The sequence below is a fragment of the Xyrauchen texanus genome, chromosome 10, assembly GCF_025860055.1.
Source record: "Xyrauchen texanus isolate HMW12.3.18 chromosome 10, RBS_HiC_50CHRs, whole genome shotgun sequence".
In the NCBI taxonomy this organism is placed as follows: Eukaryota; Metazoa; Chordata; class Actinopteri; order Cypriniformes; family Catostomidae; genus Xyrauchen; species Xyrauchen texanus.
The window spans coordinates 8594624-8611406 of NC_068285.1; the positions used below are offsets into that span (position 1 = coordinate 8594624).

Here is a 16783-nt window from a genome sequence, read left to right on the forward strand (position 1 = left end):
GGAAAAATCATGGAAATTAATTGGTCACAAAGGTTATGTATGAAATAAAGAAGAATAATACTAATATCCGTTTTGTAAAAATCTTTGTCAAATGTAAATTTTAGTTTTTAAGGTGCATGCAAAGTTAGTGCATATGTTGTTCTTGCGTGCCTTATTTGCATATTAAGATATCGAGATAATAAATGTAGTGATTTGGTATTTTCTCTTTTTCTTATTTTTTTGAATTATGTCTAAACAGGTTGGAGAAAATCCTCTTCAGGTCGCTGTGCGTCACTGTCACGCACATGTGGTGGAGGAGATTTTAAACTATCTGAACCATGAGAGAAGCCACCAGGAGGCGGAGCTTTGTGTCCATCAGAGGAACAAGGTCAGACTCACTGAAAGATGAGATGACATGAGTCACAGATATATTATAGGCTCAATGAAACCCGGCTTGTTTAGCATGTGTGTGGTCGTGGTTGTTTTTGCGCCCCCTGTAGATTGGCGAGACGCCGCTGCATCTGGCTGCTGAGCTCAGGAGAGACGCAGCGCATCAGACGGACGAGGACATCCACATCATCAAGATACTGATGGAGTATCATGCTGACATCACAGCGGTCACGAGACAGGTGTCTCACAGTGTTATTGTCATTAACAAAAACTAAAATGGAAACCTTTGCGTTAACAAAAAACTTAATAGTGAAAAACTAAAACAACACTATATATATATACACACTATATATAAGAGGTTCTCAACCTTTTTTTTGAGGAACGCCCCCCTACTTCATTCCCTTATCATTCCCTTATCAATCTATATATATATATATATATTATAAATATAGTTATTCAGATCATTAAAATGCATGACATTATTGTGGCATAACATATTGATTATTTATTGTTTATTATTGAGCATAAGCCTGTCATTGGCCTACAGTCCACAGTAATCCAATTTGCAATTTAATCCTTCTATCTGTCTGAGATAGATTTACTCTTAGGGCTTTTCTAAGGATACAACAATGTACACATGCATCAGACGGACACTTTTGGAGTGTCTTACTTTGATTGTGTCGCATCATAAATAACATGTTTAGGTCGCTGTATCAAGTTAAATGTAGTTTGAAACGTATAAAATCATAAAAGCTATGGGGCGGATGTGGCTCAGGTGGTAGAGCGGGTCGGCCACTAATCACAGGGTTGGCGGTTTGATTCCCGGCCCACATGACTCCACATGCCGAAGTGTCCTTGGGCAAGACACTGAACCCAAATTGCTCCCAATGGCAGGCTAGCACCTTGCATGGCAGCTCTGCTGTCATTGGCGTGTGAATGTGTGTGTGAATGGGTGAATGTGACGCAGTGTAAAACGCTTTGAATACCTCTAAGGTTAAAAAGGTGCTATATAAGTGCAGACTTACCATGTCTCAAGATCCCTGCTTTCGGAATTGCACTCCGCTAGCTGTGTTTGAACATCTAACCCATTCATACTAATGCACTAGCTTCATGTTCCTGCTATGTGTACTGCTCTAAGCTGTGTGAGACTTGTATTACAGCAATTATATTGTTGCCCATTTTGCTGGATGAATCGCTTCTATTGTTCTCCTCATTTGTAAGTCGCTTTGGATTAAAGCATCTTCTAAGTGAATAAATGTAAAATGTGTTTGAACGCAAGAACATGTTCTCATCTTGTGCTGTCCCGTTGCTTTATTCTCTGTACAACTGTGCATTGTCTATACAGCTGGAGTTGCCCTTACTGCCCCCTGCTGAAAACAGGTGGCGCTTCAAGCTTAAAATGCTCAGATGGTAAGAATATTCCTTATTACGGTCCGTGGACAAAACATTATATAAAACATTATTTTTAATGTTATTAATCGCACTGAATTATTGTGCTAAATCAACAGCTCTACTAAAAACTAATAAAAATCTAACAGTCATAGAGTGAAAACTAAATTAGGGACTTGTTTGCAGCAAGTGTGTTCTGCATTTTTCACCGTTTTCTAATTCTTTCAGAGTGGAGAGACGCCTCTACATTACAGTGCCAGGGTGGGAAACACCGCGGTACTACAGGAGATGCTCAGCAATGTCCCAACCAACCAGCTCCAGAGAGCCATTAACAAACACGCCAAGGTACAGAGTCAAAACTCTACAGAGGAAGAAGGGAACATTTACTGCATGTGTTGTTTGTGGGTTTTGAGTGGTTTGGTGCTTTATTAACTTTTATTAATTTCTCTATTTCACAGTTGATATATAAAGGATTTTGTGCTAATATATATTTGTCAATGCTTTGTGTACATGTGCGCTTGTATATATATTAAACAGAATGGCTGGTCTCCATTGCTGTTGGCAGCAGAACAGGGTCACACGGAGGTTGTCAGGATTCTGCTGCAGAATAATGCCAGAGTGGACGTGTTCGATGAGGTCAGAGAAACTATAACTAAAATATCATAACACCAGTGATATGTCCACATTCTGGATCATTTGACCTGCCAAGATCTTAAAGGGATAGAAGCAGATCTATAGTTAAGTCCTTTTTTACTATCAGTCTCCAACTTTACATTCTTTTACTTTTGATTTTGGTGATACGCATTCTTCGTGCAAATCACCATCTTCTGGGCAGGGAGGAGAATTTATAGTAAAAAAGGACTTAAATATTTATCTGTTTCTCAACCACACCTATTGTATCGCTTTAGGAGACATTAATTAATATTTTATCCAATTTTATGCTGCATTTATCTGCTTTTTGGAGCTTCAACATTCTGGTCACATTCACTTGCATTGTATGGACCTACAAATCTGAGATATTCTTCTAAAAATATTAATTTGTGTTCAATGAGGGTGATTAATTGAGGAGCAAATTTTCATTTTTGGGTGAACTATCCCTTTATTTATTTTACTTTTTAAAAAAATTCTGATTTTCACCCCTTTTCTGCCCAAATTAAAAATTTCCCAATTCCCAATGTGCTCTAAGTCCTCATGGTGGCGTAGTGATTAGCCTCAATCCGGGTAGCGGAGGACGAATCTCAGTTGCCTTCACATCTGAGACCATCAATCCGCACATTTTATCACGTGGCCTGTTGAGCGTGTTACCGTGGAGACATAGCGCGTGTGGAGGTTTAACGCTATTCTCCACGGCATCCACGCACAACTCACCACACGCCCCAGAACCACATTATAGCGACCACGAGGAGGTTACCCCATGTGACTCTACCTTCCCTAGCAACCGGGCCAATTTGGTTGCTTAGGAGACCGGACTGGAGTCACTCAGCACGCCCTGGGATTCAAACTCACGACTCCAGGGGTGATAGTCAGCGTCAATACTCCTAAAATATTAATCAATAAAAATATTGACATGCTTTAGGGTTCAAAAGAATGTTCCCGGGTCAATAAAGGTCATGCATTTGTGGCAATATATTGATTACCACAAAAATATTATTTAAATTGTCACTTGTTTTCAGAAAAGAAACTAAAATTATGATTACAGTAATACATTTACAATAGAAGTCAATGGGGTTTAATCTGTAAACATCAAAATACTCACTGTTTCAAAAGTACGTGTCAACATGATTTTAGTGCGATAAAATCTCTTTCTAACTTGTCTGTGTAAAGTTATATAGACTACTTTTGTTGTCATGGTAATGAAGTCCCGTTATCCTGGAATTGGCTATAATTTTACACAGTCATGTTAATGTGTATATTGTTTATGTCTTGTGGCTATATGTGGCTCATCTTATTATTATGCAAGTTACTTTTCAGTGTCACAGCAGTCTTCACACACACACACACACACACACACACACACACACACATACACACACACACATATACACACACACACACACACACACAGCAAGTGTGTGTCACAGCTGTTAGTGATCATTTACCACAGGTGTCAATCCTTACAGTTCTTCCTCTCAAGGCCTTGTTCTCCACAGACAGCCACAGCTCCATTTTATTGTGGTAATCAACATAATGCCCATTAGTCAGGTCTAAGTGGGGGCTGAGGGGGCATGGCATCCCACAGGCTTTTTGCCATTCAGAACTGATGGGTAAAAACATACTGTGTCTTAAAGAAAACTGTTAGAAATTATGAATAATGAATTTGACATGCCGACAACAGGAAGGGAAGGCCGCCATTCATCTAGCTGCAGAAAAAGGTCATCAAGACATCGTCGATATCCTGCTGTCTCACAAGGCCTTTGTGAACGCTAAGACCAAACTTGGTCTGACACCGCTGCACCTGAGCGTTCAGAGCGGGACGGCCCAGCTCGTTAGACTGCTGGTAGAGACCCATCAGGCCAGTATTGATGCTCTCTCTCTGGTAAGAGCGCTGTACAAGTACTAGTTATTGTGGTTAAGAGCTCTTATGGTGAGATGGCATGTGTTTGTTTACAGTCTGTATATCTCATTTTTCGGCAGAGAAAACAGACCCCTCTGCACTTAGCGGCCATCAGCGGACAGCTCGACATTTGCTGCAGTCTGTTAAACTTGAATGCCGACATCACTGCCACGGATATTGTGAGTTTATTAAAGAAATAGTTCACCTAGCCTTGAGACACAAAAGGTCATTAAAAAAAAAGGTCTTGACAGATTTGATTTGTCTTGTAATGAAAGTGGATAGTGACTCTGGTCTGTCAAGATAAAAAAAAGGACCAAAAACACCATAAAACCAGAGTAAACGTAATCAACATGACTCATTCTCTATATTCCAAGTCTTCTGAAGCCATGAACAGAATCAAATTTAAGTCGTTATTCATGCTCAAATACATTAATATAGTGCTTAAATCAAATATGGTGACGTCGATAACGTCAAACCTCAGTAATTCTCATTGTGTCTCGTATGTTTGATATTATATTTCGGTGTTGAGGAATATACATTTTATCTATTTTTAAAAAAATGTTACATTATTATATTTAAATTGTTTTTTAGTCAACATAAATTCTAAATTTGCTTTATGTATTTGACTAAAACATGTTCCTGGTCATATTGTGAACGATTCATCAGCACTGCAAAAAACATTTTTTAATGTTTAATGTTTACATTTTTTTTAAAATATCTAAACATCCTTAAAACAAGATAAATTTACTTGAGAACCAAAATAACATAAGATATTTTACGAAATAACTATTCTCCAATGGGGTAAAATAAAAGAACTATTCGCCAATGAGGTATAATAAAAGAACTATTCGCCAATGGGGTAAAATAAAAGAACTGTTTGCCAATGGTGTAAAATAAAAGAACTATTCACCAATGGGGTAAAATAAAAGAACTATTTGCCAATGGTGTAAAATAAAAGAACTATTCACCAATGGGGTAAAATAAAAGAACTATTTGCCAATGGGGTAAAATAAAAGAACTATTTGCCAATGGGGTATAATAAAAGAACTATTCGCCAATGGGGTATAATAAAAGAACTATTCCCCAATGGGGTATAATAAAAGAACTATTCCCCAATGGGGTATAATAAAAGAACTATTCGCCAATGGGGTAAAATAAAAGAACTATTCGCCAATGGGGTATAATAAAAGAACTATTCTCCAATGGGGTAAAATAAAATAACTATTCCCCAATGGGGTATAATAAAATAACTATTCCCCAATGGGGTACAATAAAAGAACTATTCGCCAATGGGGTATAATAAAAGAACTATTCGCCAATGGGGTATAATAAAAGAACTATTCACCAATGGGGTAAAAAAATAATACAAAATATTGACTTTAGTCATACAAACACAGTGAAGTTTTGGTATTTTTGTGCAAGTATGCACTTAGCCTAGACACAAGTGGGTCTGGAAATCGCAAAACGTTTATGAGTTGTATCAAGTGCAGTTTAATTTGGAGGTTCTTCTCCGGTTATTGCACCATCTGCATGTTATTATATAGTCCATTCCCTTTCAAGCATCAGTGATATAAACAATGACAGCACATTTATAAGAGGTTGGTAGTGTAAATGGCTGAATGCAATAAATTAGAAGAAGTTTGAATCCAGGGTGTGCTGAGTGACTCCAGCCAGGTCTCCTAAGCAACCAAATTGGCCGGGTTGCTAGGGAGGGTAGAGTCACATGGGGTAACCTCCTCGTGGTGGTGATTAGTGGTTCTCGCTCTCAATGGGGCATGTGGTGAGTTGTGTGTGGATCGTGGAGAGTAGCATGAGCCTCCACATGCTGTGAGTCTCCGCGGTGTCATACACAACGAGTCACGTGATCAGATGCGCGGATTGACAGTCTCAGAAGTGGAGGAGACTTGTCCTCCGCCACCTGGATTGAGGTGAGTAACCGCGCCACCACAAGGACCTACTAAGTAGTGGTCATCGGGCATTCCAAATTGGGGAGAAAAAGGGGGAGAATGAAAATGTTAGCATACTTAGCTCCAAAGAAAATTTTGAATTTGTAGCACACTTAACAACATATTATTGGTCACCTTAGGACACTAAAATCAGTTTGTTTTAGTATGTTTGTGTGTTTTCTCAGCACGGCCAGACACCTCTTCATCTGGCAGCTGAGAACGATCACTCTGAGGTGGTGAAGCTGTTTCTGAGGCACAGACCAGTGTTAGCCACACTAGCTAACATGGAGGGCGCGACCTGCACACACATCGCTGCGGCTAAAGGCAGCGTGGCCGTCATTAAAGAACTGCTCACGTTTAATGAAAGAGGACTACTCACCCTCAACAACAAGGTACGGATGTCAACGGTTAAAGCTAGGTCACTGATAACCATTGCATAAAATACTATGAATTATAATTGTTATGCTCTTGATATATCCGCAGGCTAACGGATTGTGTCCGCTGCATTTAGCTGCTGCTGGCGGTCATATGGAGGTGGTGAAAGTTCTTCTGGAGGCCGGAGCTTCAGTGACATTGGAGGACGTAGTGAGTTAGAAAAATGAGACAGATGTAGTCTCACAAACACTTGCACGCCTCACACTCTTTTGAGGCAGCATAATTAAGTTGCCTTCCTTTTGAACAGCCTTCAGTGTGACACATTTTTATTAATTGCTTCGGGGTTTACATGTCATTATTTGTATGTGTTTTGTTTTCTTTTTGTTTCCACACCGGTCCTTTTTAACGATTTCAGATTTACCTGGCCCAAAATGGTGAGATGCAACAAAACAAACTGTGATTGGTCACTGTACATTTCATTCAGACAGTATGTTCCTGTCTAACCCTGTGGTTTTCAGGAGGGGATGACCGCCGTACACCTGGCTGCCAAGAATGGACACACGCATATTCTGGAGGTGCTCAAAGCCAGCGTTTCACTCAAGATTCAAAGCTCAAAGGTGCGTTTTTTTTATTAATTAACTTTTATTTCATTTGATGAATTGTATTTTCATCTTACTGAATCGTGTGTGTGTGTGTGTGTGTGTGTGTGTGTGTGTGTGTGTGTGTGTGTGTGTGTGTGTGTGTGTGTGTGTGTGTGTGTGTGTGTGTGTATGTGTGTGTAGACTGGGTTGTCAGCTCTGCATGTGGCAGCGTGTTTCGGTCAGGTGGATTTTGTGAGAGAAATCTTGACTGAAGTTCCTGCTACGATCCGCAGTGAATTTCCTGCTAACAGCAGCAGTAAAGGAGGCAAAGACGATGTGATGCGTCAACAGCCATTAATTGAGGTAACACGACTTCGTAATCTAACTGAAACATAGCTACATCGTACGGAGAACATCGAAAAAAAAGTCACTAGGTAAAAAAAATATTTAGGTGTCTTAGTGTCCTTTGACCTACACATATATACATACAAAATTGTATCTCTCCTTAATGTTTTTTTTCCTCTCTCTATTCTAGAAAAACTATTCTTTCAAAAATTATTTTCTCTCAAAAAAAACATTCTCAACATTTTTTCTCCTTTAGAGAGTAAAAACTTATCGGAGAAAAAAACATTTCTTCCTGAGAATTTTTTTTTACAGAGAAATAAAAACATTTTAGAGAGAGGAAAAAACATTTTGAGCACCCTGGAGCAGATAGGGTCAAGGGCCCAACCGTGGCCTCGCGGTCGGCGGCCGTTCTTCCGTCCCCTGGCGAATGGCCGCGGCTGCTCCGTTGGGGTGGATGTTAGTGGCAAGGACTTTACTACAGCGCATCTCCTTCCGGGTTTCGGCACCACTGTAAAGGGATTAATGGAAAGGAGGCGGCGAGTACCGGCTTGACGATATAAATAATATTTTAATAAGAAACTTAAACAAAAAGACAAACACACAAATGTGTCGGAACAGCTGTCCGTAAATCTCTCTCTCTGTCTCACTGCTGTCTTCGGTCGGCCTTTATACCTCTCAAGGGCTAACTAGCCTGATTAGGGGCCGTGTGTGCAGAATCACGACCCAACCCCGCCCTTCGCCCTGCCACAAAGTACTATTGCAAATCAGTGTAAAGTGACATACGCTTCATAAGATGAAGACTCATAGTAGCCTGTTTTATTTAATAAAAAGTGTGGTCTCATGGTGGAGGGGCTTTACAGAGCAACAAATGTAGAATTACTTTTATGAGTCAGTTCTTTTGAAGAATCATTTAAAAAGACTCACAAACTCACAATATATTGTTTTGAATAAGTCTTGAAGAGTTTTGTTATTTAATAAATGGTATTTTAGTATGAAAAATATTAAAAGTACTTTACAAAAATTTTATCATTTTATATCTGTTACAAAAATGTATTCTTTTGAGTCTGTTCTTTAAATGAATCTTTTAAAAAGACTCACAACCTCACAAAATATTGATATGAATCAGTTTTGAATGTTTTGTAATATAATAAGTGGTATTTAAATAAGAAAAAATGTAATATATGTTTAAAAATGTGTATTTTATATTTGGTTGCAAACACTTGATATTTTTTATGGGTTCTTTTAAAGAATCATTTGAAATGACTCACAAACTCAAAAGATAATGATATAAATCAGTATTGAAGAGATCTGTTACATAATAAATGGTATTTTAATAAGAAAAACATTCAAATGTGTTACAAAAATGATATTACTTTTCATTCGGTTACAAAAAAATATTATTTTGAGACGGTTCTTTTAAAGAATCGTTTAAAAAGTCTCCCAAGATATTTATATGGATCAGTTTTGAAAGTTTTGTTATATAATAAATGGTATTTTAATTACAAATATAAAAAATTAGGAAGACTTGCAGATTTGAGTGAAATTTAAGATGGCATTTATTTGATGAATATAAAACAGAAATGTAATGTCTCTCTTTTGCATAAGCCCCGTCTGGCGGTCCGAAGAAGTTGTACTCTGAACCGTCATATCCTGCCGGAGACAGGAGGCAGGGACGTGAAGCCTACCCCCGTGCAGGACGGGACTCAACCAGTGGTGGTGGGGTGGAGGAGGTTGCCGTGTTAGCACACTGAAACAGCAATGTGATAGATTGTGAGCAGACTTACATGTGATTGGCTGGGAGTTATATAGCTAATGGTGCGATGATGTACAGCTGCTAGTCTTCCCGCTAGAACTAGACCTAGAACTTTTTACGGAAATAGTATTAATTTGTTTATGATGTATTTTGTATCTATTCTGGTCACTGTTTTGGTAGGACTGACTAGTATGAGACATTTCTCTACTAGGTCTTCATGTTGTTTATTAAGTCTATGTAAGTTGTCCCACTGTTTTTGCGTGTTTGTGTGTGTTCAGTCAGGTTATACTCCTCTACACCTGGCGGCTCAATCGGGTCATGAGAATGTGGTTCGGTTGTTGTTGAATTCTCCTGAAGTTCAGGCTGATGCGGAAACAGACATACAGGCAAGAAACCCAAACCACTAACATGATTTGAACCCCAGCAGTTTAACACAGTTCTGACCGACCCCGTCATGTGTTACAGGGATCCACCCCTCTGCACCTGGCGGCTCAGAGCGGACACACAGCTGTGGTTGGTCTGTTGCTCAGCAGGTCTGGATCTATGTTGCATCTGCCGGACATACAGGGCTGTACCTGTCTTCACCTGGCCGCCGCACACGGGCACGTGTCCATGCTGAGAGTTCTGTTGGGACAGGGAGCCGAAATCAACCATACAGACAAGGTGAGGAAAAACCTGAATGAGACTGGTACTTTAAATGTTAAGAAAAATAACAAATGATTTCACATGCATTTGTTCAGATCGGCTGGACTCCGCTGCACTATGCTGCTAAAGCGGGCTGTCTGGATGTGGTGTCATTCCTGGTGGAGAGAGGCGCGTCGGCATGTGTGGAGTGTCATGTTGGAAAGACTCCACTGCAGTACGCTGCTCAGGAGAACCACGAGTCCACTGTCATATTCCTGCTCAGGCAAGAGAAGAACACGCTATGTCTACTGGACGACAAGAAGGTGAGTCTTATCATGTCTTCTGTCTGTCATTCTGTCTCTCCCTCATATGAGAACACAAAAGTGGATTTTAGAGTGGCCCGTACATTATCGATGTGTTCTGTACTGTTGATCCTTTTTATTAGAACAAAGGTAAAGTGCCTAAAGAAGAGTGAGTACAACAGATCTTATGAATACGATTGATAGTGTTTGCTCCTTGTGCCACTAGAGGACAGTATATTCTGATGGTCTTCTCTCTTTTGCATGTGTTCAGTCTGATGCTATTCTGATTTGTGTATTTTTCTGATGATGTTTTGATTCAAATTTATGTTCAACTTTTCTGTGTAGTTTGTGTTTGTTCTGACTTTGTGATAGTGTTTTGACAGCAGTTTGTGTTGTTAATATTAAAGATGTTTATCTGATGATGTTTTATCTTTAGTTTGTAATCAGTATGATGAAATTGTGCATAGTTTGTGTTCACTTTGAAATAGTTTTGTCTGTATTTTGTGTTTGTGTCTTTATATTATATTTTGTTTATAATCTGATGGAGTTTTGTGTAAAATTTGTTTTCTTAATATAAAAGATGTTTTGTATGCACTGAAGCTTGTGTTTGATCTGAGTTTTATCTGTAGTCTGTATTCAATATTGCAATGTTTTGTTTGTAGTATGTTCAATCATATAGTGTTTGTAGTGTGTGTTCTTAGTATTAACCTAAATCTGTTTTGTCTGTAAATGGTTAAATCTGATGATGTTTTTATCTTTAGTTTGTAGTTAGTGTAATTATATTTTGTCTGTAGTTTGTGTTCTTAGTATTAAAGATTGGTTTTGTTCTCAGTTTGTGTGCTATCTAAATCTGTTTTGTCTGCAGTTTGTTTAGTCTGATCATATTTGATCTTCAATATGATTTTTTGCATGATTTGTTTTTGTCTGCAACTTGTAAGATTATGTTTTCTTTGCAGTTTATGTTTTAATCTGAGGATGTTTTGTCTGGTGTTTGTTTAAATGTTATGTTTTGTATGTAGTTTGTGTTTAATGTGGTGCTTTTTCTGCAATTAGCCTTTTAATCTGATGGTGTTTTGTCTGTCAGTTTGTGTTTAATCTGATGGTGTTTTGTCTTCAGTTTGTGTTTAATCTGATGGTGTTTTGTCTTCAGTTTGTGTTTAATCTGATGATGTTTTGTCTTCAGTTTGTGTTTAATCTGATGATGTTTTGTCTTCAGTTTGTGTTTAATCTGATGATGTTTTGTCTGTAGTTTGGTTTAATCTGATGGTGTTTTGTCTTCAGTTTGTGTTTAATCTGATGATGTTTTGTCTTCAGTTTGTGTTTAATCTGATGGTGTTTTGTCTTCAATTTGTGTTTAATCTGATGATGTTTTGTCTTCAGTTTGTGTTTAATCTGATGGTGTTTTGTCTTCAGTTTGTGTTTAATCTGATGGTGTTTTGTCTTCAGTTTGTGTTCAATCTGATGGTGTTTTGTCTTCAGTTTGTGTTTAATCTGATGGTGTTTTGTCTTAAATGTGTTTAATCTGATGGTGTTTTTTCTTCAGTTTGTGTTTAATCTGATTGTGTTTTATCTTCAGTTTATGTTTAATCTGATGGTGTTTTGTCTTAAATGTGTTTAATCTGATGGTGTTTTGTCTTCAATTTGTGTTTAATCTGATGGTGTTTTGTCTTCAGTTTGTGTTCAATCTGATGGTGTTTTGTCTTCAGTTTGTGTTTAATCTGATGGTGTTTTGTCTTCAGTTTGTGTTCAATCTGATGGTGTTTTGTCTTCAGTTTGTGTTTAATCTGATGGTGTTTTGTCTTAAATGTGTTTAATCTGATGGTGTTTTTTCTTCAGTTTGTGTTTAATCTGATTGTGTTTTATCTTCAGTTTATGTTTAATCTGATGGTGTTTTGTCTTAAATGTGTTTAATCTGATGGTGTTTTGTCTTCAGTTTGTGTTTAATCTGATTGTGTTTTGTCTTCATTTTGTGTTTAATCTGATGGTCTTCTTATTCTGCAGTTTGTGTTTGATCTGATGGTCTTTTTATTCTGCAGTTTGTGTTTGATCTGATGGTGTTTTTTTCAGTTTGTGTTTAATCTGATGGTGTTTTGTCTTCAGTTCGTGTTTAATCTGATGGTGTTTTGTCTTCAGTTTGTGTTTAATCTGATTGTGTTTTGTCTTCAGTTTGTGTTTAATATGATGGTGTTTTGTCTTCAGTTTGTGTTTAATCTGATGGTGTTTTGTCTTCAGTTTGTGTTTAATCTGATTGTGTTTTGTCTTCAGTTTGTGTTTAATGTGATGGTGTTTTGTCTTCAGTTTGTGTTTAATCTGATTGTGTTTTGTCTTCAGTTTGTGTTTAATATGATGGTGTTTTGTCTTCAGTTTGTGTTTAATATGATGATGTTTTGTCTTCAGTTTGTGTTTAATCTGATTGTGTTTTGTCTTCAGTTTGTGTTTCATCTGATGGTCTTTTTATTCTGCAGTTTGTGTTCGATCTGATGTTTCGCCTGTAGTTTGTTTAATATGATGGTGTTTTGTATTCAGTTTGTGTTTAATCTGATGGTGTTTTGTCTTCAGTTTGTGTTTAATCTGATGGTGTTTTGTCTTCAGTTTGTGTTTAATCTGATTGTGTTTTGTCATCAGTTTATGTTTAATCTGATGGTGTTTTGTCTTAAATGTGTTTAATCTGATGGTGTTTTGTCTTCAGTTTGTGTTTAATCTGATTGTGTTTTGTCTTCAGTTTGTGTTTAATCTGATGGTCTTTTTATTCTGCAGTTTGTGTTTGATCTGATGGTGTTTTGGGTGCATTTGTTTTATCCTATCATGTTAGTCTTTTATTTGATCTTTTGTATGTTTTCAATCTGATGATGTTTTGGCTGCAGTTAAAATTTTATCTGATGGTCTTTTTATTCTGCAGTTTGTGTTTGATCTGATGTTTCGCCTGTAGTTTGTCTTTAATCTGATTGTGTTTTGACAGTAGTTGGTATGTAATCTTCTGGTATTTTGTCAGTGTTTTAATCTGGCAATTTGTCTGCAGTTTGTGTTCAATCTGATGGTGTTTTGTCTTCAGTTTGTGTTCAATCTGATGGTGTTTTGTCTTCAGTTTGTGTTCAATCTGATGGTGTTTTGTCATCAGTTTGTGTTCAATCTGATGGTGTTTTGTCATCAGTTTGTGTTCAATCTGATAGTATTTTGTCTTCAGTTTTTCCAATCTGATCATGTTTTGTCCACAGTTTGTTTTTAATCTGATGGTGTGCGGGCGAATGAATGATAATCTTGCTCTGGAGGAGTTTGTACTGCACTCTGCCGCTCCACTGGATACAGCTGTCCGTCTTTCACGAGCTCTGACTCTGGCCGCACTGAGAGAGAAGGAGCGTTCAGTTGACCTGCACGCCGCTGCTCGTCACTGTGAGGTCATGGCCTCTGACCTCTTAACCCTAGCTGCCTTAGCCAGGGATCTAGGTGCAGGTCCAATCCTCCGAGCTGTAGACCATCGAGGTGCCAGTGTGCTGGATTGCCTGATCGAGGGGAGACAGAAAGGTGTGATGTCTCACCCAGCGGTGCAGAAGTACCTGACAGATGTGTGGTACGGAAGACTGCAGTGGGACTCTTGGAAGATCCTTCTGTTGTTCTTCTGCTTGCTTCTCTGTCCTCCACTGTGGCTCGTCCTCTCACTGCCACTCAGACACAGGTAAAGGGTTTGACATTCTCAAATTCTATAATAACATTGACTTTAAAAGGAACTGTACAGTTCACTGGTTCTTGAAAGATAGGATAACATAGGCTACAAGATTGCAAAAAATAAAAGTGTAAGTACCAATGAATGCTCAGAGATAATCAGCTATGTTTTGGTGGCAAATCTTTTCAAAATTGCTATCACTCAATATCTTAAATACAAAAATCATGTCATGATAACTGTCAAATATTTATTATAAATATTGACAAATCTAGCTTTCACATACGCTTACCAATGAATTGAGAATATAGAATTGTTTCAAACAGATGGTTAACACAGTAATTCATTTGAAATAAAAAAAAACATATTTTGCATGAAGTAGTCATTTAGTTTTTTTTCTGGGCACTAAAAAAACATAATTTGAGGGATATTATTTAAAAATCCTTTCAGTTTTGTTGGGGTTCCCCATACTTAAAAATCCCAGTTTAACCCCTGAATATATCTGAGCAAATATTTAGCAAGAAAAGAAGCAATATGGTCAATATTTATTTTAGATTGTGGTCCCACTCAGGTGGTAGAGCGGGTCGGCCACTAATCACAGGGTTGGCGGTTCGATTCCCGGCCCACATAACTTCACATGCCGAAGTGTCCTTGGGCAAGACACTGAACCCCAACTTGCCCCCAATGGCAGGCTAGCACCTTGCATGACAGCTCTGCCGTCATTGATGTGTGAATGGGTGAATGAGATGCAGTGTAAAGCGCTTTGAATACCACTAAGGTTAAAATGGCGCTATATAAGTGCAGATGACGTAAGCATTTGATACAATGTACTTTTTATGTACATGCGTGTTGTTGCATTTTATTTATATTTAAAGTACCTGCATTTAGTTACATGTGTAATTACACTGTTAACTCTACCCCTAAACCTACCTGTACCTCAACCTCAGTAACAGCAAATGTGGATTTTGTGAGCATCTTGATGAACAACGTGTAGTTACAAATTAAGTGCATTGTATTGTATGTATTTTAATGTTAGTTCATACTAAAGACATCTAATATAAAGTAGGACCCAAATTTGTGTCTTTCTTTTCTAAACTCCATACAGCTTTAACACCATCCCCATTGTGAAGTTATTGAATCATCTGGTGTCACACGTCCTCCTGTTGGCCCTCTTCATCCTGACGATCGTTTACCCGCCCATAAGCCCGCTCTCTGAAGGCCGTCTTGTGCCCGGTTGGTTTGAATGTCTCTTGCTGATCTGGCTGTGTGGAATACTGGTATCTGAACTGACCTTCTCAGGTGCGCGCACTGGTCTAGCCTGGATTCGACTCCTCCTCCTGGGCTTTTCCACTGCTGCGCTGCTCTGCCACATCATAGCTATCTTCTCCCAGTGGTGGCCACCGGCTGATCTTCACTGCCTGTTGGCCAGGAACGTCCTCCTCGCCATCGCAATGAAATTGGGCTTCATTCAGCTTCTGGAATTCTTGACGTTCCATCACTTGTTCGGCCCGTGGGTCATCATCATTCAAGACTTGATAAAAGATCTGTGCCGTTTCACCGTCATCCTTGTGCTATTCTATATGGCTTTCACGTTGAGTCTCACAGCCTTATGCCAACCTCTATATCCACTAGAAAACCATCAGGATTCAAGCAGTACAGTCAATGCTACAGAAGCAAATGTGTTCGACCTGCTGTTTTTTGCCTTGTTTGGTTTGACAGATCCGGATGAAATTCCCAAAGTAGAACGGTCGCCTCCCGTGACAGCTATTTTGGCTAAAGTAGTTTTTGGTGCTTATCTAGTGGTGACGTTCATTGTGTTGATCAATCTGCTCATTGCCACGATGAGCGACACTTACCAGCGCATCCAGGCCCAGTCCGACATGGAGTGGAAGTTCGGCCGTGCCGTTCTGATTCGGGATATGAGCCGGAAGTCTGGAATTCCGTCTCCATTCAATCTTTTCACCAACCTGTTCTACTACATCATGGTTTTGTGCAAACGTGGAGGTATGATTCACTTTTCATATTTTGTTGTTTCTTCAATTTCGGGCGGTTTTATATTTTGGGGTTGTTCTTCACATGAACAGTTTTCAACTTTTTTTTGTTTTTGTTATTTGAATTTCACATTATAACTGAACAGGAAACTTTTTCCGTGCCCTCATCATACATATATTCAGTGGCGGACTGTGCATTTACCGTCTAGGCCTTCAGTGTGATTCATGCCATTAAGAAAACACAGTTTCACAATGAATAAGACACCCTATGCCTTTGGACATCATACATTATGTCTCAACTAACTAATAAAACCAATTGACATTTTAAAAACACATCCACGCATGAAAGCCAGAACTTGAAAGGACACTTAATGCTCAAGCAAGCCTAATTTTAACTGTAGCATGACTATTTATGAAATGAAGGTCAAAAATCATAATTTTTCTTATGAATCTATCAAGTAGGTCTAGAATACCTGGAAAAATCGATCTAATAATATTTGCAATTTAAAAGTTGCTTGCGATACATTTTGTTTCATCAGGGTGCACGGTCATGCTGCGCTCCATTCAAGTTGGATGTGGGATATTCCTACTCGATATACAATCACGGTGCAATTTTGTGGTCCGTTCAGCCCGTTTTGCGGCCGACCCATTGGCCCGCTTGGTTCTCCCGATGGCCAGTCCGCCCCTGATCGGCTCCAAAGTGCGTCGGCCCACTGGGAATATGCCCGGTATGCCAGATTACCAGTCCAACCCTGGTCTGACCTTTGGTTTTGTCTTCCAAGTAGCACAGTGCAACAACTTGTTAAGAACATAATATAATAATAAAGATGGTCCAAGGTCCAAACTAAGACTTCTATTATGTCTGAATAATTTATTTATTATTATTTAATTTTTTT

The 16783-nt window shown here is 38.6% G+C and overlaps 1 protein-coding gene across 1 annotated transcript in view; it reads left to right on the top strand.

Annotated features, from left to right (window-relative positions):
- The window catches only part of LOC127650377 (serine/threonine-protein phosphatase 6 regulatory ankyrin repeat subunit C-like), a 53629-nt gene that overhangs the window by 23753 nt on the left and 13093 nt on the right, over positions 1-16783 (top strand). Inside the window, exons 13-27 of the mRNA XM_052135752.1 lie at positions 239-367; positions 480-608; positions 1987-2103; positions 2296-2394; positions 4094-4294; positions 4393-4491; positions 6444-6650; positions 6742-6843; positions 7152-7250; positions 7416-7577; positions 9591-9698; positions 9778-9975; positions 10053-10259; positions 13454-13911; positions 15002-15900. Coding sequence (XP_051991712.1) covers positions 239-367; positions 480-608; positions 1987-2103; positions 2296-2394; positions 4094-4294; positions 4393-4491; positions 6444-6650; positions 6742-6843; positions 7152-7250; positions 7416-7577; positions 9591-9698; positions 9778-9975; positions 10053-10259; positions 13454-13911; positions 15002-15900 — 3214 coding nt within the window. The remainder of the gene's footprint in view (positions 1-238; positions 368-479; positions 609-1986; positions 2104-2295; positions 2395-4093; positions 4295-4392; positions 4492-6443; positions 6651-6741; positions 6844-7151; positions 7251-7415; positions 7578-9590; positions 9699-9777; positions 9976-10052; positions 10260-13453; positions 13912-15001; positions 15901-16783) is intronic.